General features: G+C 39.5%; 2 protein-coding genes across 8 annotated transcripts in view; one reads left to right on the top strand and one right to left on the bottom strand.

Moving 5' to 3' along the window:
- LOC109466259 (FERM domain-containing protein 4A-like) overlaps window positions 1-22941 on the top strand; it is a 74745-nt gene extending 51804 nt beyond the window's left edge. The window contains exons 11-25 of one of the 7 annotated variants that reach the window (XM_019763943.1): window positions 636-665; window positions 1171-1257; window positions 3165-3241; window positions 4721-4825; window positions 7061-7199; window positions 10387-10552; window positions 13274-13410; window positions 13906-14031; window positions 14885-15034; window positions 15672-15759; window positions 16266-16313; window positions 16811-17798; window positions 18295-18366; window positions 19732-19884; window positions 20424-22941. In XM_019763943.1, the coding sequence (XP_019619502.1) occupies window positions 636-665; window positions 1171-1257; window positions 3165-3241; window positions 4721-4825; window positions 7061-7199; window positions 10387-10552; window positions 13274-13410; window positions 13906-14031; window positions 14885-15034; window positions 15672-15759; window positions 16266-16313; window positions 16811-17798; window positions 18295-18366; window positions 19732-19876 (2358 nt within the window). In that variant the 3' untranslated portion in view covers window positions 19877-19884; window positions 20424-22941. Of the gene's footprint in view, window positions 1-635; window positions 666-1170; window positions 1258-3164; window positions 3242-4720; window positions 4826-7060; window positions 7200-10386; window positions 10553-13273; window positions 13411-13905; window positions 14032-14884; window positions 15035-15671; window positions 15760-16265; window positions 16314-16810; window positions 17799-18294; window positions 18367-19731; window positions 19885-20423 lie in introns of those variants that run through there. The other 6 variants (XM_019763945.1, XM_019763946.1, XM_019763947.1 and 3 more) reach the window with 6 other exon arrangements.
- A 1651-nt stretch (window positions 22942-24592) lies between these two features.
- Window positions 24593-26877, bottom strand: part of LOC109466272 — a 19201-nt gene continuing 16916 nt past the window's right edge. The window contains exons 13-14 of the mRNA XM_019763976.1: window positions 25281-25451; window positions 24593-24812 (exon numbers count right to left, since the gene is read on the bottom strand). Coding sequence (XP_019619535.1) covers window positions 24677-24812; window positions 25281-25451 — 307 coding nt within the window. The 3' untranslated portion in view covers window positions 24593-24676. The remainder of the gene's footprint in view (window positions 24813-25280; window positions 25452-26877) is intronic.

Genomic DNA, 26877 nt, shown 5'->3' on the forward strand with positions numbered 1-26877 from the left:
TCATCGCCTGTGAATATTGCTTGGGAACCTACTAGGATGGAATCAATTTTGAGCATGTTTCAGTCATGATTGAAAAATGTATAGAATCATAGAAAGTTACTGTTTTTGTACAAGCTTTCATACATACTAGGTTGAAGTTGAAGTGTATGTAACAGGATGTTTTAAGGAGTGTGATTGGCCGTCTGCCTATCAGCTGTAAGCCATCTGTCATTCCTCACAAGGAAGAGTTTGCGTGTAGGTTAACTCATATCGATAAGAATGTGCCAAGAATTCCTTTTCTCAAGACTTAGTGTAACGTGTGCCTTACCGAACCTGGCTAAACTCATGATAAAATTTCACCTTTTAGAATCGTTGCAGTTCTTTGTGTTTCGAACAATGAATTTTGGTCATAAGAATGATATGTTGAACTGAGTAGTCAATATGGAAAATCATTTTGGAAACAGAAAAATGTCTTTGAAAAGCACAGCTGCCTGAAACCACTTCCTGCTACCATGTTTTTCCCTAATAGCGTAAACCTTTCCAAACGTTAACCGGTGGCAACAGACTTCTTTATTTAGTAACCAAAGATTGACTTTCTGCATGGTTGGAAAATGTAGCTTTAGTTGAAAGCCTGCTGCTTTGTGCCACTGTATTAGGCATGTTCATCCCGGACCAGAAGATACCAGGTAAATTCTCCTGTAACTGCGTGAATGCCCCCCTCCCCCTTCCTGTCCCCTACTCGTAGTGTTCTCGAGTGTACAAAAAGCAGACCTGTCCCTGCATCATGTAACCATTTCTGTAGAATTCCTACTCTTGAGATACAGAAATATGTAGTGGACTAGTACTAAATCTGATAATAAAATGATAGAGGAAGTCTATGGCTTATGCCATAATTCCTGTAATAAATAATTTCTTGCAGAAGCTCTACTTTCTGCAAATTTCAATCACTTGATTTTGATGATTTCAACTGAATGTTGTCTTTTGAACAGTGCTTACTGCATAATTGATTATATTGATTCTGAAAATAGAGTTCCTGCTGTCATTGTACTTCTCATGCCCTAAGGCCTTTCTACGTATAAACCATCTACACAACCAGTGAAGCAAATCACAGGTAAGGCCTGCAGTCTACATGGTAAGTGTACTAGAATCTGACTTGCTCAGTAATGTTTCCTGTTCCCTTCACTGACTCAGGACAAGGGTGGAATCCCGTGGTGGTTGGGGCTAAGCTACAAGGGCATCGCACAGTATGACCACAGCGACAAGCTAACACCCAGGAAGGTGAGTTAAAACTACAGACTACATGTACATGTACAACGTATGCACACACACTCTCTGTTGTGACAAAACCTTTTGTGACATGACAAGAACTCAAGTTCTTGCAGTACCCTCATAGGAGTGTAATCAGCTTTTAAAGACCATATGACACACATTTTAATGGAAGTGAAGTTTGTAGCTGTTTCATGTTCAGTATTTCATAGTGGGAGATCAGGGAATGAAAACATGCTTCAATGTAGCAAGTTTAATCAACCCTATCCCACAGTATACTGATATCTGTGAGGAAAATATGCGATGTCACTGATGGAAAACGACATCGTAGGTTTGTTCTAGTTGTTTATGGGCGGTACCCAAAATAAAACTAATTTGGGGGTTATTTCAAATGCATAAGTGTGAAATGGTTTCGAAAAGGTGCTAAGAAATGGCAGTTACATAATGTTAATATCAGACAGATTTCCTCATCAAGAATATTTTTGTTTTGCTGTCCTAAAATTGCATTGGATGCCCTTACAGACCTCCCAGATGAGATTGACCTTGCTTGACCTTGCATGACCCATCCTGACACATGAGTGATAGCTTAACCCACCCTGGGGCTTCTTGTTTTACCCTGAAGGCCACCAGGGCAAGACTTTTCAGCCTAGAAAAACAGGACTTATAACACTGTATCTAGGGAACTGTGTTGATGAATTCATCACAGGGCAGGTTCAAACTGTACTTTTCCCCTCTAAAGGGTTCTTTATTTAAAGCTTGGCTGAACAACATTAAACACATCAACACGGCTGATATGTTGTAGAAAAGTAGCCCAATGTTGACCTTGAGTTTTCCTGAAATCCTGATTTTCGACAAGGCTTTGGAGTCGTTGTGAGACTACATGTAGATGATCTGTCAGCCCTGGAATCATCTAACACTCCTGTCAGAAGTTCTTGACAGGTCCATAGATAACCCTTTAGACTTGAGGTCAGGTTTATGTTGATACCTGGTAGTACTTCCTGATCCATTCTGAGTGGTGCAAGTAAAATTTGTCTGATTATCAGATTATCATGAAAGTTCATCTGTGTTTGTAGTAATCATATTAAAAAGTTGAACTTTATTCCAACACACAATTGTACAGGGTGGTGTGTTTGTAGCTGTAACTCTTGCGAGATCACGTTGTAAAGTGATGGGTCATTAATTATCCTGATGAAGGCGACAGTGGTCGCTGAAAATTTGATCCCTGTACAATTGTGTGTTGGAAAGAAGTTCAATGTTTTACTAAAATTTGTCTGGTGCAGGTAATTTTCGATGTTACCTGCAATGTGGCCACTATTCAGACCAAGTTAACCTCAGTATGTTATGTATACAATGTAACATTGTATAATGAAGACATATTGGTCCTCTGGATACAGCACTTCTTTTGAGTGGCAAATCCTTTCAAATAGGATGGACATTTACAAAGGTTACTTGTCATGTAATATTCACCTAACCCTTTCAAACATCTTAGTTATTAATGAGACTTCCAAAGAAGTTCCTACATTTTTTATGTGAAAAGCTGCAAGGAAGTAGGTCGTTACTGATGCCCTCGTTTAAACACACTAATGATATTGACCCACTGCTTAGGTTTCTTGACCTACTATTAATTGTGGTACAAAATTGACCTGGAAAAGTTAAAAATGGATATAGAAAATGGTAAAACTGTTTGTGGTAGAGTTAAAAGCTTTCTCCTACATGTACATACATTCTATTCAACTTCCTGAATACATGAGTGGCCAGGTTTGAAACTGTTTATTTGTGGTCGTTTGTATGGTTGAACTGTTCGTCCCTAGCCCTTCGAAAGAAAGCCCTCATGGTCTAGTCTATTCCTGAAGTCAGTCAGCAGCCATTTTAGAAAGGAGTGCTACCTTATGAAGATTTCTTGTGTGTTTTCTTCTCAGATTTTCCAGTGGCGACAGCTTGAGAATTTGTACTTCAGAGAGAAGAAGTTTTCGATTGAGGTTCACGATCCGCGGAGGTAAGTCCAGTGTGTCCACACTAACAATTCAAACCCCCCTCCCCCCTCAGGTGTCTCCAAAATGGACATGGTACAATCCACCCTACTGATTCTATACCTACCGTAATTGTTTTAAAAATCTATGATCAAAATGCATACCTTTTTACAAAATCAATTTGTGGATGGATCAAAATAGAAAATTTCAAGATTTTACTTCTAGTTATGGGTTCACCACACCACGAAGTGGTGTGGTGAAACCATATTGCTTTTTCTGATGTTTCTTCTCCTTCTTCTCCTGCCATTTTTTAAATGGATTCAGCTTCTTCATTTTAGGGCCCAAGGTCCTGAAATTTGGTATGGAGGTACAGTGGGCAAATACTCCTAGGCGTTTTTTAAATTATTGTGATACAGGCTTTTAGAATGGTTTTATTTGAGTTTTTTGGCTGTGTTATAGCAAATGTATTACTGTATTAGTGTGCCTTGTTTACCACGTTTGGGCATGAGTCATGACAATGGAATGCAGGGCATCAACCAATAGGCATGCAGCTTTCCTCTATACTTCTTGCTGATTGGCTGTTGGGATTTAACTTGATTAACACCTGCACAGACCATTTCCACCTGCACAGAAGCATTTCCATACTGACAGTATGTCTGTATTCAAGTGTTTTGGTAGGTATTTCAAGCTTTCCTGCTCCAGCATTGGAATGCCGGGCATGGACGTTTTTTTTTATTTGAAAATCAACAGTTTGCATTATGCAATTAAAAATCCTAACCAATAAAGTAGGGAATAGCTATCCAACTGTTGTTTTAGTTGTATTTTACTTCATATTATAGTTATATCAATGTAAATCATTGTTTTCCCTTGTGTTTCCCATTCTTTCCCTGCCATGTCGTAAAATGTGGTGAACCCATCGCTGTATTTGCTCCAAAGCAAATATTGGCCTTTCTAGTTCTACTTGTGTTTTGAGTTACGGTGTGAGTTGTAGAGAATATAGTCTGGTAGGTGCTTCAGTGATTTCTGCAGTAGTGGCAACACTTTAGTAACAGGCGGATGCACGCATGCAGAACTTGCTGTGTTGTGCAAAGGTAAAACAAAGTAGTACTCACATCTGTACTTGCACATAGTGCATACATTATAACAACACTAGATTCAAAACACATGAAAAGCAGTTGTTAAATGTGTGATTTTAGACTAAAACAATAATGATAAAAACCAAAGTTGGAACAATTTCATGAAGTTTTAGTCTAGTTGGTCCTGTTTTGGAGACACTTGTCCTTGAATCACAATCAACTAACAATCATGGTGTGATGATCACTGAAATAACCACTAAGAAATGCATCTTGTGCGTGATGAGATGATGATTAATCTGACTAATTAATTAGGGGTAGAAAGGGGCACCTCCTTCTGTGATGTTTAGTAGTGGTGACTACAATGATCTGTGCACACTGTGAGAGGCACCAGTCCAACGCACATTTCTCCCCTCCCCCCCACCCGTGTAGAGTGGTGCATGCGCTCAGCACGTACAGTGTGTACGACGATGCACTCGCTGAGCCCCTGGAGGAGTTAGATGACCTCACCGACGCCATTTCAGACCCGTCGACACTGTAAGTTGCACCGCACAGACTAAGAGTGTGTTGGTTGAGGTGCTGGACACCCCCCTGGCCTTGCAGATGGTAGAGTCCGGTGGTGTGTTTTTGGACTGTGCATGGGAGACCACACAACTAACAGAGGGGTTCACTGGGTCTTCAGATTTTTTTTGAGGCAGGGCTCTAGTCAGCACCCGTTTTCTGTCAGTTGCAGGAACTTTGTGGCATGTGACAAAAACATTTTTAAACCAATCCGTCAACCATGATAGACATATTTGACAAAAATCTTGGGAAAAAATGTAAAAACATCTAAAGGACTGCTCTCAACCCCATGATTTGTCTCTCAAAATGTGGGAAATTGTGTTCGAAAATCCAAAATTTGCCCCCAGACCCTCCCTAGATCCTCCAGGTCTAAACATGAACCTGGGTTGACTGGAAAAAAAATTTGAGCTGGCTAGAGACCTGTTTTGAAGTGTAGAAAAAGTTTACCTCTCCAAGTTTCGTCAAAGGCAGCCATTTGACTTGGAAGTTCTCCCATTCACAACAAAGCAATTAGCCCATAGAGAATAGCATGTTTCAGCCGTGGTAGGTTTAGATGCTACAATGCTACACTGACTGGGGTAAGGTACTGATGCATTCATTTGGTGTCCTTACTACTAAACTATCCTGGGAACAAGATCCAAGTGTTGTCACTAACGAGGTTGGGAAGGAGAGTGCCCCGTAGTCACTAATCCTAACACTACTAACTTGCCGTCAAAAAACTACATCCTCACTTTGCACTATATGTGTCATTGCACGGTCATAGCACCTTGTCATAAACCATTGAAAAAGTTGACTTTCCACATTGTTATATTGATATTCACTGTTGATGTCACTGTTTAAATCCTTGTGCAATGATACTAATGCCAATGTTAATGTTGATGGTAAGATTAAACAACTTTTTGAAAGTTATAATTTGGCACCATTCTCTGGATTAAGTTTAACAGGTGGTTAACTTCTATAACTACTATTTCAGGCATAACTTATTTACCACAATTATTTCCCTGTAAACTTACTGTGCTGTAAACTGAAATTTTAAATCACCAAAAACATGACTCTTTGACACATTAACTAACTTATGTGTTGAGGTAACAATCCAACTTTAAATTGTCTCTTTCTGACTTAAAGTATCTGCTGGAAGGACTTAAAACTTTTTGTCACTTTTTTAACCCGATAACTTTTTAAAATTTTACAGCAGCCAACTGGTACATGATAGGTTCATTCAGTTATAGATTTTATTGTATTATTGTATCTGCATACATGTACATGTATATGTTGAGGTAAAAAGCATTAGCACAAAGGCTGAAGTAAAATTGCCTGCTTGGATGAATCTGATTAAGGTGTCCTCCCTGGCTAATTTGGCATTTTAGCTTTCCATCGTTTTCTCGCAAAGAAATTTAGAAAGAACTGTAGTTGTACTAAATATTGATACCTGGGTACAAAAGGGTTATGAATATGATTTTATGGACCATATGGATGACGTCATCACATTTTATTGCCCCAAATGTAATTATCTTTAAAGTTATAATATAGCACTTTGGTACAAGTAACTGAAATAAAAGTATGATTTTCATGTGCATAATGGTCAAAGCTACAAACGTACGTTTGCACAAATTGATATCTACTAATTGTCCGTAGTTATTAGAGAATAACCTAATTGCCTAATTAAAATCTAGTTATTCTCTAATAACTATGGGTAATTAGTAGATATCAATTTGTGCAAACGTACGTTTGTAGCTTTGACATTATGCACATGAAAATCATACTTTTATTTCAGTTATGAGATGATATGAGATGATATTGATAAACAATAATAATATTTTGTTTTAAACTGTATTACTGTAAATCACTTAATGTTCGCCGTAGCAAAAGTTTGAGAAAATTGACATGTTCGTGGAACTATATGTTTGCAGTGGCAGGTACAGCAAAAAGAATGTCGACGAATTATTTGTTCATGGTACATGTACTGGCAATAATAAATTTGCTGTACAGAAGCTATGGGAGAAAGAGAGAGTTCAGAACTGACTGCGAAAACTGCGAATATACATTGTAAAAGTACCGCGAAACAATGGTGATTTACAGTACTTCATCACAACCTGTTCTAATGTCGAGCATTAAGATATGTCAGTGAATTCTTGCAGCTGATTACAAATAGCATGATTGTTTGTTACTGAGGAAGTGAGGGTTTAGAAGTTGTTGGTTTTTCGTCCCCAGGGTGTCGGTGAGTCGGCGTACGTTCAGTCCCAGCAGCACCACGGTCCACGCCTGGTACGCCTCGCCCAACCTGATCCGGTCCATGTGGTCCATGGCCATCAGTCAGCACCAGTTCTACCTGGACAGGAAACAGAGCAAGGTGAGGAACACATCATCATTACTTCTCAGGCACAGGATACTGTAAATCACTTTGTTCTCAGTAGCAAAAGTTTACAGTCTGACTCAGAACATTTTTTGCAGAACTATACATTCAAAGTGGCGGCAGGTGCAGAAAAAAAAGCAAATTATTTGTTCACAGTAAGGCCACACCAATTTAATTTCTTGGTTAACGGATTCGCCGCTTCGTTTTTTTCTGATTTGAAAATAAAAATAAAAATCCAGAATCAACTGCAAAATGCTCATATTTTGCCCTGAACAGTTGAAAACAGTCCTTTTCATCCTAGTTGTTACAGTTATTCCATCTTTCAATGCAGTGGTATTATTAAAAGTTCAAAATTCATTGTTTAAATTTTGAACCAGCCTGGTGTGTTGACTTAATGGCTCCTTTCGTACCATTTTGGGCCATAATAGGATGCCTAGGCCTGTTTTTATTTTCATTTTTTTTTCGCCCGCCCGCTCCATTATTTTTCTAGAAAAATCCGTTAACCAAGAAATTAAATTGGTGTGGCCTAATGATAAGTTTGCGGTACAGAAGCCGTAGAGGAAATTATTTTTTACTTTATAAAACTATTGCAGCTACACAGGATGACAGTCTTAGTAATTTTTAGGAGGTCATAAAAATTTCTTTGCTCACAAGTCTTAGTGTTCTTTCACTAAGTTTCAGTACCTAACGTTGTAATGCAGAAAGTTAAAAGCTATGGAAGAAACTTAACTCATAACTTCAATTCACCTGAATTAGCAGATTGCTGATGTTTTCATTAAGTAGCCACAAAGTTCTGAATTGGCTTGTAGTTTCTTACTAGTCGTCCCTCAGGGCAGTTATGTTAACTGGTTATTGCCAACATCAGCCTTTCTGCCAGGAAGTGTAGTTCTTATTTGACAGGAAGATTAGTGTTCGGGAACAACTGATCGATAAAACGGCCAATGACATCATTGGAAAGCAATACTTCTTGGCTGTACATATGACTTAAAGTGCAATTCAGGGAATTATATTTGTAATAAGGAAACTAAATCATCAATGATGGCTGCTTATTCAGTTTTTTTTTTTAGATTGGCAATTTCAAATGTTGTCAAACTCAGAGAATGGGATTTGTTAAACCGAAAATTTGCAAGCATTAAAACTTCTAGCCTTTTTTGCAGACTTGTGTGGCGAAGGCGTAATTTTTGTAGAACGCTAGTTTGCCGCGGAGTGAGGCCTAGGAAAATAAATGTTGTGTTTCCTGTTTCCCGACCGACCCTAAAATAAACCGCCGACCCTAGCCTTATTTTTGTGTGGACCCCTGCATATTGCTGAACCAAAACATTTTGCACGACGCTACCGAGAGAATCGCTGTCATTGGTGGAACATTGGGCGCCCCGCTAGCGTTTTGAAGTCGTGTAAACAACGCTAATAATTTGTCTGATTTGTTTGTAAAACAAAGCCATCGACTCCGAAAATAAGTTTAAAAGCCGATACATTCACGAACTAATCGTAGAAAATTCCCTACCGTACTGCACCATCAGCATGCGGCGGCCGCAAAAATTCGGCAACGCGAAAGAAAAATGTCTGGTCCATGATAGCAGTATTTCTCATAAAAATAATGTATATGATTTATTTTTCCCCCTTTGTCGGTCTTTTAGTCCCAAAACGTCTAAAAAAGCGGAAATTTGCCCATAAAACCGGACGAGGAAAGGTAGCTATCGACGTAAACAAATTATAAGCACATGGCGAAAATCAGCAAAATCGGCAACGGGACAGAAAAATGCCTGGTCCATTTATCGATATTTACCATGAAAATGTCGTCTGTGGTGTATTTTTCCTCTGATGTGAGTTTTTAGGTCGCAAAACCTCTAAAAAAGCAGAAATTTGCCCACGAAAACGGACTGGCAAGGCATGGGGAGGGCGCTGTTGACGCCTGCATGACCCCCAAAGGTTAAAGGTCATAGGGCACGTCCATTGCGCAATAACCTTAAATCACCAATTTAGCTAATTTTTTGGGGTTTCAAATTGATACAATCATACTATCGATTTTTAGGCAAACAAAGGGATAGAAACCAATTAAAATTTTGTGCAGATTAATTTTTTTTTCTTTAGAATTCTTTTTTGTTTCTTTTTTTTTCTCCCAAATCCCTGGGAGAACCCTGAAAACCTGTAGACTTGAATCAGGACCTGAATCTGAATTTAGCCCTGCAAGGGCTAGGGACATCTGTTAAGTTCTTCGAGCTGATCGACCGTTTAAAGCTCCATGATCTGACACCTGAGTACCTGAGTGATGAAATATAATATTGCACAATCGATTTTTCATCATGTTCTGCTTATATAAACACAGCAATCAGCAAAGTCTAAAAAAAAAATAAAAAATAAAAATAAAATAAGATAATCCCTACCTACCGACCCTAATTTTTTCTGGACTGAAACAGGAAACACAACATTTTTTTTCCTTGGCCTGAGTTTAGTTGTTGGGGTGGCATGTACTCCCTCTGTGTCAAAACTCCCTCCGTGGCAAAACATGCGCCAATCAGCAATCCCACAAAAAAAATTAACGCTGCGGCGACACATGTCTGTGAAGGAGGCTAAAAACTTCAACCCAATGAAAAAGTGGACTCTATGCATACTTGTATTCAAATTACATTTGAAGAATGGTGGTTTGGCAGGACTTCCTTGTAGGACAGAGCTGCATCCTGTCTGCATCCGTTTTGAAAGTCCCAGTTTTGCCCTCTGCCAGCGCCATTGTTTCCTGGTGACCTCCTAGGATGTGAAAACAAAGGAAACTTATCGCTATGGAACAACTTACAGTTCATAACTTGTTATTATAAGGCCATGTTGATTTGATTCTGTCGGTTACATCCTCTGGGAACCCCAAAAACTGATGCAAGCGTGCGAATAGGAAAAGAGTATGGAAAAAAGGTGTCTTCGTTATGAAATCTGCATGGTCATGGCAAATAATAGACTCTTCATTTCTGCACGTTCTCTTCTTTTCCTTTGGAATTTTTGGAATAGATTTTGGAATAGATTAAATTTTGCAGCTACTTTGTACGGTTTACAGTATGGTTGAAAATGTTCCATTCGCACGTGGATGTCATCCATATAATCAAATTAGCATGGCCTAATGTGTACAAAAAAATGTAGTCAGCATGACTTTTTACATGACCTTGACTTGACTTTCATTGAACATGACCTTCCCCAGGCGAGACTGCCCCACTGTCGCAGCCTGAGTGAGATTGCGGCAGACCTGACAGACAACAGGGCGTCTGTAGCAGCCCTGGTCCTCTCCTCACCATCCTCCGAACCCTCCAAGTCTGAACAGATCACCGCTAGCTCCAGCTTTGGCAGCCTGCCCAGGACTAACAGTTGTAAGTACTGCAACACTTAGCACAGAATGTTCTTTTGATGCTGAATCATGTATGTAGAAATGGGGCTAATCTTAAACTTGTACATTGTGTATGTATACAGATGGATAGTGTTCTAGCCAGCCTGAATTTTTTTCCCATCATCTCAGTTTTATTTGGCATAATATTATGTCAAGCACTGAATGTTGACCTTCTGAAATGCTATTTCCTCCATTTTGAAGGATACATTTTGCTGGTAGATGCTTAGTTAAATGACATCTCTTTCCATATCTTTTTACACCGATTTTTGTGTATCAAAGATGATGGAGTGGGCAAAATTTTTGTCTGTCATGAGAGGCAAAATTCTGTTAAAATAGAACACTGCAGATAGAGAATATTTACCTCTAATTCTCTGAACCGACTTTAATGAACCGACTTGAATGTTTAATTGTAGATAGTAGCATAAAACAACTAGGTACATGTAGTAGCATATTCACCTCTAGTTATGGTCTGTGCACTGATATTGAATGTTAAACACAATGATGAAACGACTAGATAGTAACTGTCATAGTGTCAAGGCGAAGGAGAATGACTGGGAGCCTTCATATCAGCCTGTAGCACTTTTAGGGTTAAACATTCTGTACATACTTTATTCTGGATAGACTAATTGTTTGCAGGGAGTTTACAATGTGTGATCGCTGCCAAAAGAGCAAACTGTAAACTGAGCTGTGCAAATTGAGTCTGTACAATTGAAGTGCTGTAAATTGTAGAAGAGACAGGAATCAACTATATGGAAGTGAAGTCAAAGATTTTGTACGTACAATGTCTGTGTTTGCTACAGACAAAATCATAAGCTAAGACAAAGAATATCATTTCGCTGAAGGTTAGACATCCAGGTAATAAAATAAGCCAAAAAACAATTACTGAGGCAAAAGGATATGATTTTGGAAACGGTCAGACGTTTCAGGTAGTATCCACTACCTTTCGTCAGTGACACTGGTGAGATCTCAAGATCAACATGTTAATAACTGCGAACTATTAATTGACAAATAATTTTAATAAAGACAATTTTTTTATACATGTAGTCCAATAGGACACAAAAGTTAGTCAAAGTCAAGACAAGGTTGATGCAAGTAGTCAAATAGAATGTTGAGAATATTACAGTTATGTATGTCTTACATGGACCTCAAGTTTTACATTTGACACATAGATGGTGTTGGGCACATGTGGAAAAAGTGGCCAGCCTGTGTTTTTGTAGAAGACAGATAACTGTCAGGGTTGCTTACCTTGTAGTGAGGGTGATATATGCCTGTGGGTCTGTTATTGGTCTGAAGTAAACACGGCAACCTGTGAATACATTTCTATCAATGGTCCTGAAAACAGAAAGCCTCAGCATTGAGGGTAGAAATGTGTAGTCAAGAAATACTGTGGTTGAGTGTGCAGTGCAGTGTTCTAGCCAGTGTCTGTCTTTCCATCATTGGAAGGAATTTTGCCACTAGATGACAGACAATGATTTTGCCCAATCCGTCATCTTTGACGGACCAAAATCAAAATCGACATGAAAAGATATGCAAAGAGATGTCATTAATTATAATAATATAATCTAGTCTTAGTTTATGAGCAAAATTTGCCACTCAAAATACAGACAAAAGAGTTTCAGAGGGTCAAGATTTCAACATTTTCCTAGGGAGCATGCCCCAGGACTCTTCGGTGTTGAACATGACATTACAGCAAACAAAATTGAGAGGACGGAAAAATAATTCAGGCTGGCAAGAACACTGGTTCAGTGGGAAGTGATGATACGATTCCCTGGGTTGACATCAGCAGGAAATGGTCCGTTTCCAAATTACACTGATGAGGTTTGCCAAAGACAAATAATCCCGGGGCTGAGACATGTGTCTGCAAGAAGGAACCCGGGTACAAGAATCAGAAGAATGTGCCTCCAGGCCATGTCTTGTTGGTCAGTTCTGTTAAAAATTTCGAAGGAGGAAGTCCAAAATGAGTTACAGGAGAAGGAAGAGGCTAGCAAGGCGGTCTTTGTCTGTGTATTCTGGTGGTAAGTGTTTGTGGGAAGATGTTCACATGTGGTCTGTGAGAAGCAAGACGTGGTGTCAGTGTAGTATCAACAAGGAGGACGTACACATAAACAAACCGGCTAGCTACAGGGGAGCTAGAGTACTATATCGCTTCTGACAGAAAGTCGAATTGTGTTGTCTTCTTGGTTCTATAATTATCTAGTATAATTTTGTTGTGTTAGCACACCACAGGTTACAAATCTATTCTAAGAACATTGTATGGTGTCTGATAGCAACACGTCACTTGCTATCTCTTTCTTGACATGCCTGACAGTGGAATTTTAGTCAGATTACTGTCCAGTTGGAAAATCCGTGACTGGCTTCCTGGGTTCACTAGCTTCCTGTGAAGTTTCCTCGTTTGTTAATTATGAGTAAGAACGCAGAGGTGGACAAAGCCCAGGGCTCTTCCACTTCCTGTCTTATGATTAAAACTTGAAAGTAGTCATCAGTAAAGATCAGAAGTTTGTTTCCTTGTGTTCTTATGTGAGGTGTGTGTCTTTTGAAAAACTGGTTAGAGAACTACATTTGTACATGTACATTATTTGTGTTGTAAGATGATGGCATCTACTTTTATCAATTGAAAATAGTTTCACCTTTTTTCCACTTGGTTGAGCATTTAGGACTTCTAAGTGATGGAAGTCAGTCTAAAAGTTTGAATTTTCTTCCTCAGTTTCCAGTGACCAGTCGGAGCCCCAGAAGCAACTGTGTCGTGAGATGTACGCAGCACTGCGGGCCAGGAAAGAGACCCTGGAGGACCAGCTCAAGCTGAAGACAGAAGCACTCAAACAACTCTGCATCAAGGAAGCGGTAAGTGCACTGCACCTGTAGTAATTTCTGGAGCTGCAAGGGGGAGCTTCAGTCTATTTTATGATATCAACTTTCTACAAACATGAAGCTGACCAGAAAATGTACTGATATTGACTGATGTTGATTATTAGGTAGCTACATGTACATTGTGGCCGTTCTGAACTGAAAATGTTCTTGACAATAATATACAACAAAATATTGTGTCTGTGCAAGTATTTAATGTTATGTAGATAGCTATACTGTATATCACCTTATGTTGGCCCTCTGAGTAAACTCTTCACAGAACTACATGTATACATTCGTGGTGGTGGCAGGTGCAGCAAAAAAAAGGCTGTGAATTATTTGTTTCTGGTAATGATATTAAGTTTGTGGTACAGAGGTGACTGCAAAAACCACAAATATAAAAGTACAGTACCACGAAAAATCGTGATTTACAGGATGTGCATACTTTACTTTCCTTTAAATATTGATGAGGTATTTGACTTTGTTTAACAGGAGATCACAGGAGTGTTGTCCTCAGATATACCACTGAAACCCGGGGAGAGTCCACCCCAGATCAGAAGGCGGGTGGGGACAGCATTCACTTACTCTAGCAAGGTCGTGGAAGGGTCAGCAGGACAGGTCAGTGAAAAAAAAGGCACTCAAATATGCAGAATATGAATAAGATAAAATTTGTCCTGGACAGCATAAGGGTGTAGAAAACAACTGCTCTTGACATCAAGCTTGCAAATTGATTTTTTGCAGTCTCTTGACCAGAGAATTTATTGGTGAATTCATACAAGTTTCTTGTTTTGATTACCCAATACCAGTGTTCTAGCCAGCCAGAATTTTTTTCGTCTCTCAATTTTGTTTGATTTTATGTGAACATCATGTCGAGCATCTAAGGTGCAAAGTGTTAAATTGAAATGCTATTTCCTGCATTTTGATGGGGTCAAGTTTGACCTCTCTTTTCGTACCTTTACACACTGATTTTTGTCTATCAAAGATGACGGATTGGGCAAAATGTTTTCAAATGACAGAAAGACCACTACCCAATACTACAGGGTCGAAATAGATTTTGGGGCCAACTTGCACTGATGCAGATGAAAAAAAACATACTTGCACCAGAAGAAAAATAGTTGCACCCCCCAAAAATAATAGGTACACAACCAAAAGTACACGTAGTAACTTTAATAGCATCCAATATTTGCTTACACTACTAACCTACTAAAGGGATGTAGATAGTAACCTATCAATTACAAAAAAATGAAGAAAAACTTAATGGATTCTGGTTTTGTTGATTTGTTCCCTTTCCAGTTTTTTATTGGGTATTTCTCCGTTAGTAACAGTGGATAAAGCAAACTTGCACCGTCGTGCATACAGGCAAAAATTAGTTGCACGACACCAAATTTACTTACACCAAGTTGCACACACTGTATTTCGACCCCTGACTACAATTGTATGAATGATTGAATTGTTCTTACTCCATCCCTAGGAGGCAGAAGCAGATTTAGAGAGAATAGAGCGTGAGTATGAGATCTTGTCCAAAATCACCAGCGCTGCCCTACGACTCGCCAACGACCCAAACGTCGCGAAGAAAGTCCGCAAGAAGAGAAAGGAGTCCTACCAGAAGTCCCTGCAAAAGGTAAAGCATCAGTGCTAACATTGGTGTGCTAGTGTAGTCATGTACATTGTTAGCATTCCTTCCTCTTATTGATTTGATTATATAGGTGACATCCTCTGTGAACCTCAAAACTGATGCGAGCAAGCACCTGAATAAAAAAAGTTTGGCAAAAGAAAGTTACCTTCATTATGAAATCTACGTGGTCATGAAGGTTGAACAAATGACTGAACACACGGAGTTTGGAATTGCGAATAGTCATTTTCATTCCTTCACATTTTCTTCTTTTAATTTGGAATTGATTTTGGCAGCCAACAATTTGTCGTTTTCCTATTTTTTTTGCAATTGATGAGTCACTTTGCAGCTGCTTTGTACGATTTACAGCATGGTCGAAAACCTTTTTTGGGGGGAAAACCGATGAAAATTCATGCATGCACGGATGTCATCCATATAATTACATGTATAAGATATTAACATATTATCAACATGGCCTAAACTATGAATAAGGAAGCTAAAGCAGGTGTAATGAAATAACTTTTTAATTTTGGATGTCAAAACTCCTATATTAATGTAACATGTGGAGGAATTCTTTGATTAGATAAGTGTGTACATTGAAGCGTTACAATGTTTTGATTTTTTCGTTAATACTCGTTTGTTTCAGTTGAAAACCCTGGAGGCCGTTCTGAACCATCTCAGGAAGCAGACCGGTATGCCGGCCAAAATGGCGCCGTACGCAGCGTTCATAGAAGGTACCCCAGCCGGCTTTCACGGCTTTCTAACCACGTCACTTTCTACTACATCGCTTACGCTTTGCAGCTTTGCCCTCTGTGCTTTTAGAAATACAACAGTTATAACGTATACTGCACATACTCAGTCATATGCAGAATTTCTCTACTTGTACAAATGATCTCCACTGTATTCAGAGTAGAGTAGTTTTGATGCCATGTATACGTAGTGTCTTGGCAAAGAGTTTACTGCAAAGAAGTGTTGTAGTTATGAAAAATGTAGTGTTCCAGCCCTTAAAACTATGGTAAGCTTTGTCTTGCAACTCACATAGAAACTACAAACCATTTGCCTTTGAAGTGTACTGATTCTTTATTTCACATTCTGACAGATTTGAATTTGTTTGTGTATTGAGAGTTCACCAGTTCTTTAGAATTTTGTCATAGTTTCAACCTGCTTTGTTTTGTATAATGCACCTTTGGTTTTACCCTCTTGACCCCTGCAACTCCACATGTGTGCTTCTTACTTTCAGATCTTGACCCCTCAGATAGTAGTTCTGTTTCTGATGTGGTAGATGATGGTGAGTGTTTAACCTGTAACTGTAGAATTTCACAGTCAGGGGGAGGGTTAAATGAACAGAAACTTGAAACTTGAATCATGAAATTAACTCAGTATCCATAAATTGCAAGTAAACTTTAAAAGGGTTTTTCAAATGTCAGCCTTACTAGTTAACATTTTCTCCAACCCGACATGATTGTAGATAGAAAAGAGACGGTATAATCAACAATATGCTGAATGTTGTTCCAATCCACATACAATCAGAATCAGAATAACCCCAGCCATGCAACAGTCCTACCTCTTCTGTTTGCTGGTTGCCACATCTTTCCTCTGATCCTCGGATGCTTCTTGCTTGCCTGCATGATTCTATTATGATCCCCTTGCTTGAATGACATGAACTGTGAACCAGACTTTTCTTCTGGTAGAATTATTTGCAGTGATTTTTTAATGTGAAATATTAACAGTATATCTCTTTGATTGAGTTTGAATTTTGCTGACAGGATCTTTTCGTTCCTACAGATGAACAATTCCCACCAACTCCTGAGACTAAGAGACCACAGAGACCCGTTTCCCATCATGCAACATCTTGCCCACCGTCCCCTCAGAAGCAGCTGAGGTCAGCGACCTCCACGCCTTCCACGATCCCCCGCCAACACTCGCGCCAAATCAGGATGACGCGAACAACGTCCATGGAGTCTACGGGACCCAAGGAAACCACCTTGAAGAAATCCACGTGGAAACAGACTTCACTAGACGACCCCGACCCCTTGTCGGCAAGGTCGAGCGGGTCAAGTTCAGGTTATAGGTCGCAGGGTCACGACCTTCACACGAGTATATCCCAGCTGTCTTTGCAGCGGATGACCCACCAGGACAGCAGCCCCGACCTGCTCAGGCACAGCGTGCACAACTCTGTACACAGCTCATACTCGGACTGGCAGAGGAACGAGGCCTTACGGGGGTACATGCAGAAACACTCGTCTTCAAACAGCTCCCCGGACCTGTCCCTCAAATCCAGCGGCAGCAGCGGGTATTTACCGGGACACATGTACCGCGTACAGGGCTCCCCCGGGTTCAGCCGTGAGAGTAGCAGTTCGGAACTGTCGGAAAAAGCGTGGGTGCAGTCGCCGATCTACAGGAGAGGGTCGGCGCACAGCGATTCTAGTTGTCAGTGGGGGGAGGTCAACTCCTCGCCCGCCCACTACGGCGCGCCGCGTCTGCAAACCATCAAATCGCAGAGCTCGGAAAATGGCGAGGAAGTCGGCGAAAGGAGGTTATGGCGGTCGTCTCGGTCCAGCTCGCAGAATTCGGAACACCACAGCGTAAAGTCGCAGTATGACAATGTCCCCAGTAGTCCCAGTACCCCTCTGTTGGTTAAAGCTAAAGCCCAGACTGTGCACGTACAAGCCTTACATGTGAGTAAGCCGTCACTGATGACATGTGAGCCTGTCAGGTCGCCGGCATCCTCAGGAACAAGTACTCCCAGGTCTACCAGTAGTACTCCACACAGGTGAGCAACTCTAATGCCACACTTCTGTACATGGCAGTATACTGATCATACATGACTGTTGTCTACAAACCATGCTCTCTTTTCTTTTCACGCAATACAGACTGGTCAACCCAGCATCTTACATGTAAAAAAGGGATTTAAGAGGTGTAGGTCTTGTCCTAATATTCATGAATCTTTCTAAGGAAAGGTATTTCACAAGGAAAAGAAACTGTTAGGATTGATAAAAAACAGAAGATTTGAGCATTTCTTTATGTTTGCAAATGATTTGGATTTGGATGGATGGAAAGAAGAACTTCCAGTGTTACAGGTAGTGACAAATGCTATTTTTTAGTCCCTTGGTCAACAGATTCTAAACCTAATTTACTATGATGATAATATACATTTTGGATGTTGTACGTTGTTATGTGTGCACCAGTGGAGACATGTGAGAAGAATGAGATTACAGTGAGGTCTGGAAAATGACCATGTTTGTGTCTCGATGTCTTACCCTTCCCAGGAACACATGGTGGCATGACTATGACCATGACTCCTCGCCCCCTAGTCCTGAACTTCCACCCAGACTTGTCAGGTACATGTACAGGCCTGGCCCCGCCTACCCAAACCCCCTGCACCAATCATGGAACAGTTTACTAATAGCCATGGCATGACTAATCAGTCAGTAGGACTGCTGCTTGGCTTGCTTTTGGCAGTAAAGCTTTGGGTTCTTTCTTGTGATGGTCCGAGCATGAAGCCTTGGGGAACATCAAAGGAGCAAACATTACCTCGTGTCCAAATTTCCTAGAAAAAAAAACACGTCAAGAAGGAATTTAATGAAAAAAAGTACTGTAATTCTGTTTATGTTCACGATAGCAAAATTTCAGTCTGAGAAAATTGGAGGTGTTTCCAAAAACAATATTTTTACGGTATGAGGGAGAGGACAAAAGAAGAATGATCTGTTAGCAGTAATGATAGTTCACAGTACAGAAGTGACCGTGAAATCATAGAAGTACCGTGAAAAAGTCAGGAATTATAGTATTCTTTACGAAAATTGAAAAAAAGGAAGCTTGGACTGAACATAATCCATGGCATGTTGAATGCTGATAAGGTGTAGGAGGAATGTTGCAATGCATTGTGGGATCTGATATGCCAATTGCCTGATGGGATTGAAGGAACGAGGTGCTGCTTTTGATTTGAATAAGACTTAATTATAATTTTTCAATACTGGGAGCAACATTTGACTTTGCTTGCTAGTTCTTTAGGACATTCCAGAAGAATAACTTACACCATGCTTCATTCATCATATAAAGTGCTCACATCATAACTGATATTTTATGATCCTGCCTTCTTCCAGTTACAATCATCTACTGTCTGCATCACTGACTGATCGTGAAACTGCTGCTTTAGAACTAGTCCATTTAATGATTGTTCTTGTCAATTGAGCTTGTATGCAAAGATGTACATATTAGCTTTGTATTTTTGAGTCATAGCTGATAGTAAGAGCTGTTACATTGTAGTTGTCTTGTGATATTAGTTGTAGATGGCATGGTAGATTTTTTACTTAAGTTAATCATTTAACGTCAGACAACTACACAAAACCAGGCCTGGACCCATATTTTCAGCCCTATAGGCTCTCAATAGATTTACAGTATGGCTCGCAAAATTAAAAGGCATCCAATGCAATTTCAGGGTGGCAAAGCAAAGAAAAATTTTTATTATTGATTATTTATTTTATTGATTATATGTTTTGTTTATGATTTTTTTTTATAACTTACTACTAGTACATTAAAAAATTACCAGAAAATTGACTTTGAAATTCCAATTTTGTCATCCTGAAATGGCACTGGATGCTTTTAAGATGATGTTAACCATAGAAAACAATTGCTGTATATAGTTCAGATGATCTGTATTTAGCTTGGACAGCTTGACTGATGTTCCTGTGTCTTCCCTGTTGCAGGTCCCTGTCAGAGTCCCACACCGACACCCTGCGGGACAGTTACAGCTTTGGTGAGGCAGAGGAGGGACTGGCCGAGGCCTTCAGCGAGGAAATGTTGCAGTGGATCGAGGGCCAGGAATCCATGAAACCTGGAACACTTGTATGACAATGATGGTGAGTCATCCGAAGCTAAATTTGTCTTCAATTTATTACCTTTGACAAGAAGGTTATGTTTTTGTGGCCGTATTTGTGTGTCTGTGTGTCAACAGCATAAATCAAGAAGGCAATGATGAATCATAATCATATTTGGCATAAGGTAGGGTTTGGTAAGAGGAAGAAACACTTAGATTTTGGGCTCCCTAGCGGCTTTCCTTGGTACTGCAGCAGCACTTCCGGTTTTGATATCTCGTGATCTGGACATTGAGATCTCACCAGTGTCACTGACGATAGGTAGTGGATGCTCTCTGAAACGTCTGTTTCCTAAAATCATATCCAGTTGCTTGAGTTCTTAGCGTACCTTATTACGACTTATAAAGCTATAGTTGTACATGTATGTTTTACTGTGTCTTTTGTGAACTTCTGTACGGCTTGGTTGTATCAACTGACAGACTAATGATATGTTGCGAATATTCATGAAACAAAGGGTGTTCCATTTTTATGATTACCAGCTTTTGAAACGTACTAACCAATGTGTTCTCTCTCCTCTGTTCCAGGTGCCGGCTGTGCTGTATGTCCACCTACTGTTGCAGCTGGTTTGCAGCAAACTTTTCCAAAAACAGTGCGGAGGAGAGTCCAGAGGGAGCCACCACCATTCAATCAAGATATGCAAAAATCCTACCCTGGCACTTTCAGGCCATTCTTCAGGGACTGCACATGTGACACATCTTTGCTATCAGCCATCATCAAATTTCTGCAAACCACACACCTTTTTGAGAACAATTTTCAACAAGATGTTGCACCTTACGTAGATGATTCTGATCTGATACACTTGTACCGAGAATTTTTTAAAGGAATATTAGACAAGAATTATCACTTGTAGTGGCTGTGGCAAGTCTTGTTTTATAAACAAGGATACCATTTGTAATATTAAAAGCAAACTTAGTCATAGTAAGATGCCTTTATATGTACCTGGTATGTGCAAGTGGAAGATACGATGTACAAGTTGCAAGAGCAGCCATCAGTTTTCTTGGTCGTGACAACTGAGCATCATGGGAAATAAAGATGGCAGCCATCTTTGTTTTGACATTGTGATGACACCAAGGTCAACATGCTTATTACCACTGTTTTTAAGCTTGGAATACTACTATATCTCAGTGGTAGAATATTCCTGTGAAGTATTATTATTACTGTGTAAATAGGTGCTTTTGGAGAAAGAGGAACAAGAAAAATGTTCCCTACCTCAGGACAGAAGACACTACTGTAAATACTTGTAAATGTCATTTAGCAATAATGCAAGAAGTTTGTTTTTGTACGGGGCGTACTCAGTCAAATTTTGGCAAAGGTTAGAGATAGCAATGGCTTCTTTATAGTGTGATGTACCAGCAGTGTTTGTTAGCAAAATGTACAGCATGAGCCATGAAGAGCACTCAAACAAAAGAAGGAAACTGTATTTAGATGGTAGGATGCTCTGGAGTTACAATACATTTGTATTTTTACTCGCTGGAACTGAAACATTTCCTTCACTAAATTCACCATTTTGGGGGTGAATTAGCCAATTGAAGCAGCTCCTTTTGTATGAAACTTTAAATGCCTTGAGGTAAAAAATTTTACCGGTACTACCTGCAATTATTCTCCTTTCTTACTCTCCGAACTGTCTTTTGAAAAAATGCTGTCTATGCAAAAGTCTGCTCTAAACACAACTGTAATGCTTGTCTGTGTAAAACTGTGCATTGTGTAGAGGCTGTCCAAGTGCCATGTTGTGTAGTGCCTGTTTGGGGGTGAGTGTGACTAAGCCACACTAGTTGAATGTGTGTTACAACATGTTCTTGTACTGTGAAACTAAGGTGAAACGATTCTTCGAAGTTGCAAGAGTTTGGAAATACATTAAGGAAAAGCAGGGCACCTAGTGTGAAATGTAGAGGGAAAGAACTACATGTAACATCTACTAACATAATCCTTCCAGATCACATATATTCCTCACCGTAAAAAAATCTAAACAGATCTCTAATGCAAGGTTCCCCAGTAAAATGCACTCCTGCATTTCTAAACTGCATAACTAGGGGGCGCTGCACTAGAGATCTCTCAAAGTTACTTCAAAGTGGCAAATATATGTAACCTGGTGGATAAATGTTGATAGAGGTTACCAAGGTTGTATGAAACATAGCAAGTAAGCAAAGCAAATAAGTTATTGTCTATCTTCTAGAAGAGTATGTTCATGCACATTATCCTGTTCTATACAAGTCACTGGGAGTTACATGTTGTACTTCTGTTTTGGAGTGCATGGACACCATTTGTAGAATGTGGTAAAGGTTTATCACATATGCAAGCAAATCTATCTATGTTCTTACCTGGTTATCAGAGGTCACCATACAAACAGCAAAGTATTTCTATTCCTTACCAAAGTTGAAGTAGTAACCTCGTGTAAATAGAAGCAGAGCAAAGAACATTTTTTCATACACCCCCCTCCCCCTTCTCCCTTTGCAAAGCTCTGCCATTACTATCAGTGCCATTGTTGTGTTACTGAATTCTGTTATGTAGGACTTTCAAGAAATTCTGCCCATTGTACATAGGGGAAATTTTGTAACTGGTAACACCCTGCATGTAGGACTACTTTAGCAGGGTGCATCGTCCAACGGATTTGCATGATGAGTGTTTTACATCTCACCATTTCAAGGACTTGAAAAGAAATGCATTTTTGATGATATTGGACTATTTGATGAGTCCAGTTTGGTTCTAGTTCATGTGCTAAAACGTACTCTGTGCAGGAACATTTCTTAACGTTACATCAAATAATCATCACTTATTAAATCAGATTGCAATAGATTCTCAGCAGCAGATGATACATACATATTGGGACCTACAAGGTTGCCTATGTCTTTATGAAGTACCTGTATACCAAGGAATAGCTTTAGAGGTATAGAGAAGCCTCTTGTTGCTTTGTATAATGTATTGTTTGAAATTGTCTCTAGAGAATGCCTTGTCACATCATGGTGCCACACTCATACTGAGATCTTCAGTACCACAAGGTGCAATTTTCACTGCAGTTTTTCACACTTGTAATAAATAGATGCAGGAAATGGCTTGTTGGCTCTGGTCTTCTTTTTTGTAGACTCCATTCATTATGTCATAATTATATTCGTTAGGATGGACATGACCTGGGCAGTAGTGACCAGAATATCTGCTTTTCTGCTTTAGGGCATTGTGAAGAATTACTTAAAAGTGGCTGAAACGTAGGAAATTGGATAAGGTCTCCAGGCAGAAGGAAACCTGTCAGCAACAGGCTACACCTGACCAGTGCATGGCAATCTTAAAGCGCCGCCCAGTGGCAGGTGAAAGTACTGCAACCATTAGCTTCCCATGTACTGTATACATGTACACTATGGCAGCTGCATCTGACATGTCCGTACTAAGGAACCTCAGCATATAGGTATATATTTACAGAGTATATATTTACAGATTGTAAGTACTGATTCTTAATCAGTAGGGCAACAATTCATGCTGCTAATTGTGCAACGTAACCATACAATAAATCCTACTATTGAAGCTGTAGAGTAAGCATTAATATGATGAATATTGCAGTCAGCAGTGTGCCTTTTTTTGTATCATGATTTTTTGCCTCTTGTATCATTACAACTAGGCTACAAATGTATTTGGAGCCCTCAGACCTGTGACATACATGTACATGTAGGACGGAGTAGATGATTTTGAGCAACAACAAAAGACTAACAGGGCTTTTCCTCATAAATCAATTTCCTCTTTTTTATTTTCCAGAAATGTACAAATATATACATAGAATAACAATAATTACATCTTTATGGAAGAAAAGTAATGCATACAAGCGGACATAAAACACTTTGCAAGAAAGCACACATACTCAAAAAGTCTTAGGGCAACATTGAAAGAAGAACATCATACCAAGCACCGGGTTGCAATATGGAATAAAATAACTGCATAATTCTCCTCAACAGAAAAACCTTACAGTTCTGTTCACATGGTACAAAGAACAAATTTATGAACTTATAAATTATAGCTATAGATATACCCTTTGTGTCAAGACATATATTCTCCAAATATATACATTTGTAACAAATACATTACCCTATACCATCACATGTTCACAACACTTAGAGACACGTGGCAAATAACATTGATGTTCTTGCATAGATTCAACATGATAATCGTGAAATTATCTATCACTAGATGCAACAAGACTAGATGTAGAACAATCAAGAAATACTAGTACGCAATGCAACAACTCACACAGCTTTTCCAACACACACACAAACAGGAATGTACTCATTTGACTGAACTTTCAAAACTTATGACATAAATTTGGACGAAGGCAAATAACAGACCATCCATGTCATGTTGTGCTACTCGGGTTATTCCACATCATATTCTAATACTGATATCTCAAATCAGATGTCGTCTGCTGGTCTTACAGATACTGTATTATATATGAAGGAAGGAAGGGGGTTCAACTGATCCCTGTCCACAGATTTTGTGTCTGGTCTCTGTGTATTAAAACTGGTGGCAACTGCCACTGACATTTGCATTTGTCATTCAACGATATATAGGTACAGTTCTTCCATTCATATATTCAGGTAATGAGATACACAAGAAATTGTTACTCAAGCAACTGGATAGGTTTTAAAAACTGTGGGACTGTTCAAGTAGCATCCAGAATTTTTCATCAGTGACAGATGAAAAGAATCGAAAAATTAGTGGATGCTACTTGAAACAACTGACAGTTTTCAAACCTATCCAGTTGCTTGAGTAACAATTTCTTGAGTATATCACACTTGATCTACAGCCCAGCTCCCACAGACTGTACCGGGTGGAGTTTAGCTGTACTGGGGTTGGCTGTGCGGAGTTGCTCCTCCCGTAAGAAGTAGTAGTCTTTAGACAGGCTGAGGGTGACCACATCTCGTGCTGTGCCTTGACTGTGTACAAAAAGAATAATTATTTGTATTGAGACCTTGGATATAGAAATTAATTTCATAAGCTGCTTTCAGTTATCAGTTAATATGTAAGAAATGGCTGAGATCTTTAGATATAGTTCATTGACATTGTTGAAATGAGTTGTTGATAAAAAAAATATAAATACTTGAACCCATTCCCTATATTTTTTTGCTAAGGTCACATTTCAAAACTGGGGCCCAGCCGGGCTTTGTACTTTAACAAATAATAAACAATTCATATTATAAATATATGCAAATAGTGCTCATGATCAATTTTTGTTTCCAAATTTTTGTCTTTTGTTGTCTTTTATGTCATACTTTTTTCCCCACAAACTGCTCGACTGGGTCCTGGGTTGGGAATAGTGACTTTAGCATTAGGGCCCATCCTTTTGAAACATACTTAAGGTAGGAGAAAGATAAATCGGGGCAAGTAGAAGAGTGATAGCTCACCTCCAGCGATTTGTGTCCACGAAGAATTCCCGCGAGTCTACGCTGGAGAGTGACGGCGTTCTCTCCGACCTGGCGTCTCGTGGCAGTCCCGGCTTCCCGCTCTTCCCGATCCCCGTCCCCCCGATCTCACCTCCCCACGCGGCACGCGGACCTGGCTTCCCTCGGCTGGGGCTGCAGTGCACAACAAAACAGACAGGTTTGTCAACAAATGTTGCACCTTATCATGAAAGTTCATCTGTGTTGGTAATAATCATACTGTAGTACAATTTTAACTGTATTCTAACACAATGAGGACAGAGAGATCAAATTTTCAACAACCACTAGTACTGTCACCCTCATCAGGATAATTAATGAACAAATCACTTCCAAACGTACAACTGTAAACTCGCAAGAGTTTCACATGAGTTCATGAGAACTGACATTATTCATGCGAGTCTTTATGAATACATTTAATCAATTGCTGATGTCAAGTATCCGTAAAGTCTCGTGCAAATAAGGTAACATGACATTGTCTGTAACTGTAACTCTCGAGTTTACGTTTGGAAGTAATTGGTTGTTAATTATCCTGATGAAGGTGACTGCAGTTGTTGAAAATGTGATCTCTTTATCCTTGTTGTGTTGGAATAAATTTCAGCATTGTACTATAAATGTAGCAACTGCAGGGCTAATATTTCTCACCAGGAGTCTTGCAAACACAGTGCAAACAGCCTTCAATCCAGTGAAGAAGGCTTCTTCAAAAAAAGTTTCCAAGGAAGGAAAAAGGCTAGTGAAAACGTCTTGGCAGTTGGACTAGAAGAAAAAGAATTCCACTAAGAAATGAATCATATAGTCTTTCAACACGTGCATCTCAAAGAAGTTTTCCTCGTGCCCCTATATAGCTAACATTGAAACATCCGTGGAACACTTCAAAACAAACAAGAGAATCTGAAAAAGAGGAAAGAATTAGAGGAAAAACTCTCTGTGAGAATGCAAACTTTCTGCAAAATTATACTAGGTAACAGGAGTCAGGTGGGTGCTGAAAAATGGTGCATGAAAGAAAGAAGTGCTTTTCTGTTAAGACTGAATTTTACATGTCCGCATCTGCACCTCTAAAATGGACTTTCTTGCAACACCAGCACTCCTTGGCCCCTACATAAGAAAAATGGCAAAGTGTTTAGACATATGCAATGAGTCAGTTCTGAATGTTCCCTGTGCATTCCAGCTATCCTTTACTTCTAAACAAATACCACTATTTTCACAATACAATGTATAAACTAAACCAGCACACGCTTTTGCAGAAAAAGCAAAAAGGCCTTTAACAAGAAAATGATGAAATCATGAGAAGTTTATTAGCATTTAGCAGAGTTAGTAATATGAAGTATCTCCAATTTACAACGTGCTCAAAGGAATGAAGAGTGCAAAAGATTTTTTAATTATGGGTTCACCACACCACGAAGTGGTGGTGAACCCATATTGCTTTTTCTGATGTTTCTTCTCCTTCTCCTCCTCCTCCTCCTTCTCCTCCTGCCATTTTTTAAATGGATTCAGCTTCTTCATTTTAGGGCCTAAGGTCCTGAAATTTGGTATGGAGGTACAGTGGGCAAATACCCCTAGGCGT

This window comes from Branchiostoma belcheri, unplaced genomic scaffold (assembly GCF_001625305.1).
Source record: "Branchiostoma belcheri isolate BF01 breed outbred unplaced genomic scaffold, Haploidv18h27 scaffold161, whole genome shotgun sequence".
NCBI classification, from domain to species: Eukaryota; Metazoa; Chordata; class Leptocardii; order Amphioxiformes; family Branchiostomatidae; genus Branchiostoma; species Branchiostoma belcheri.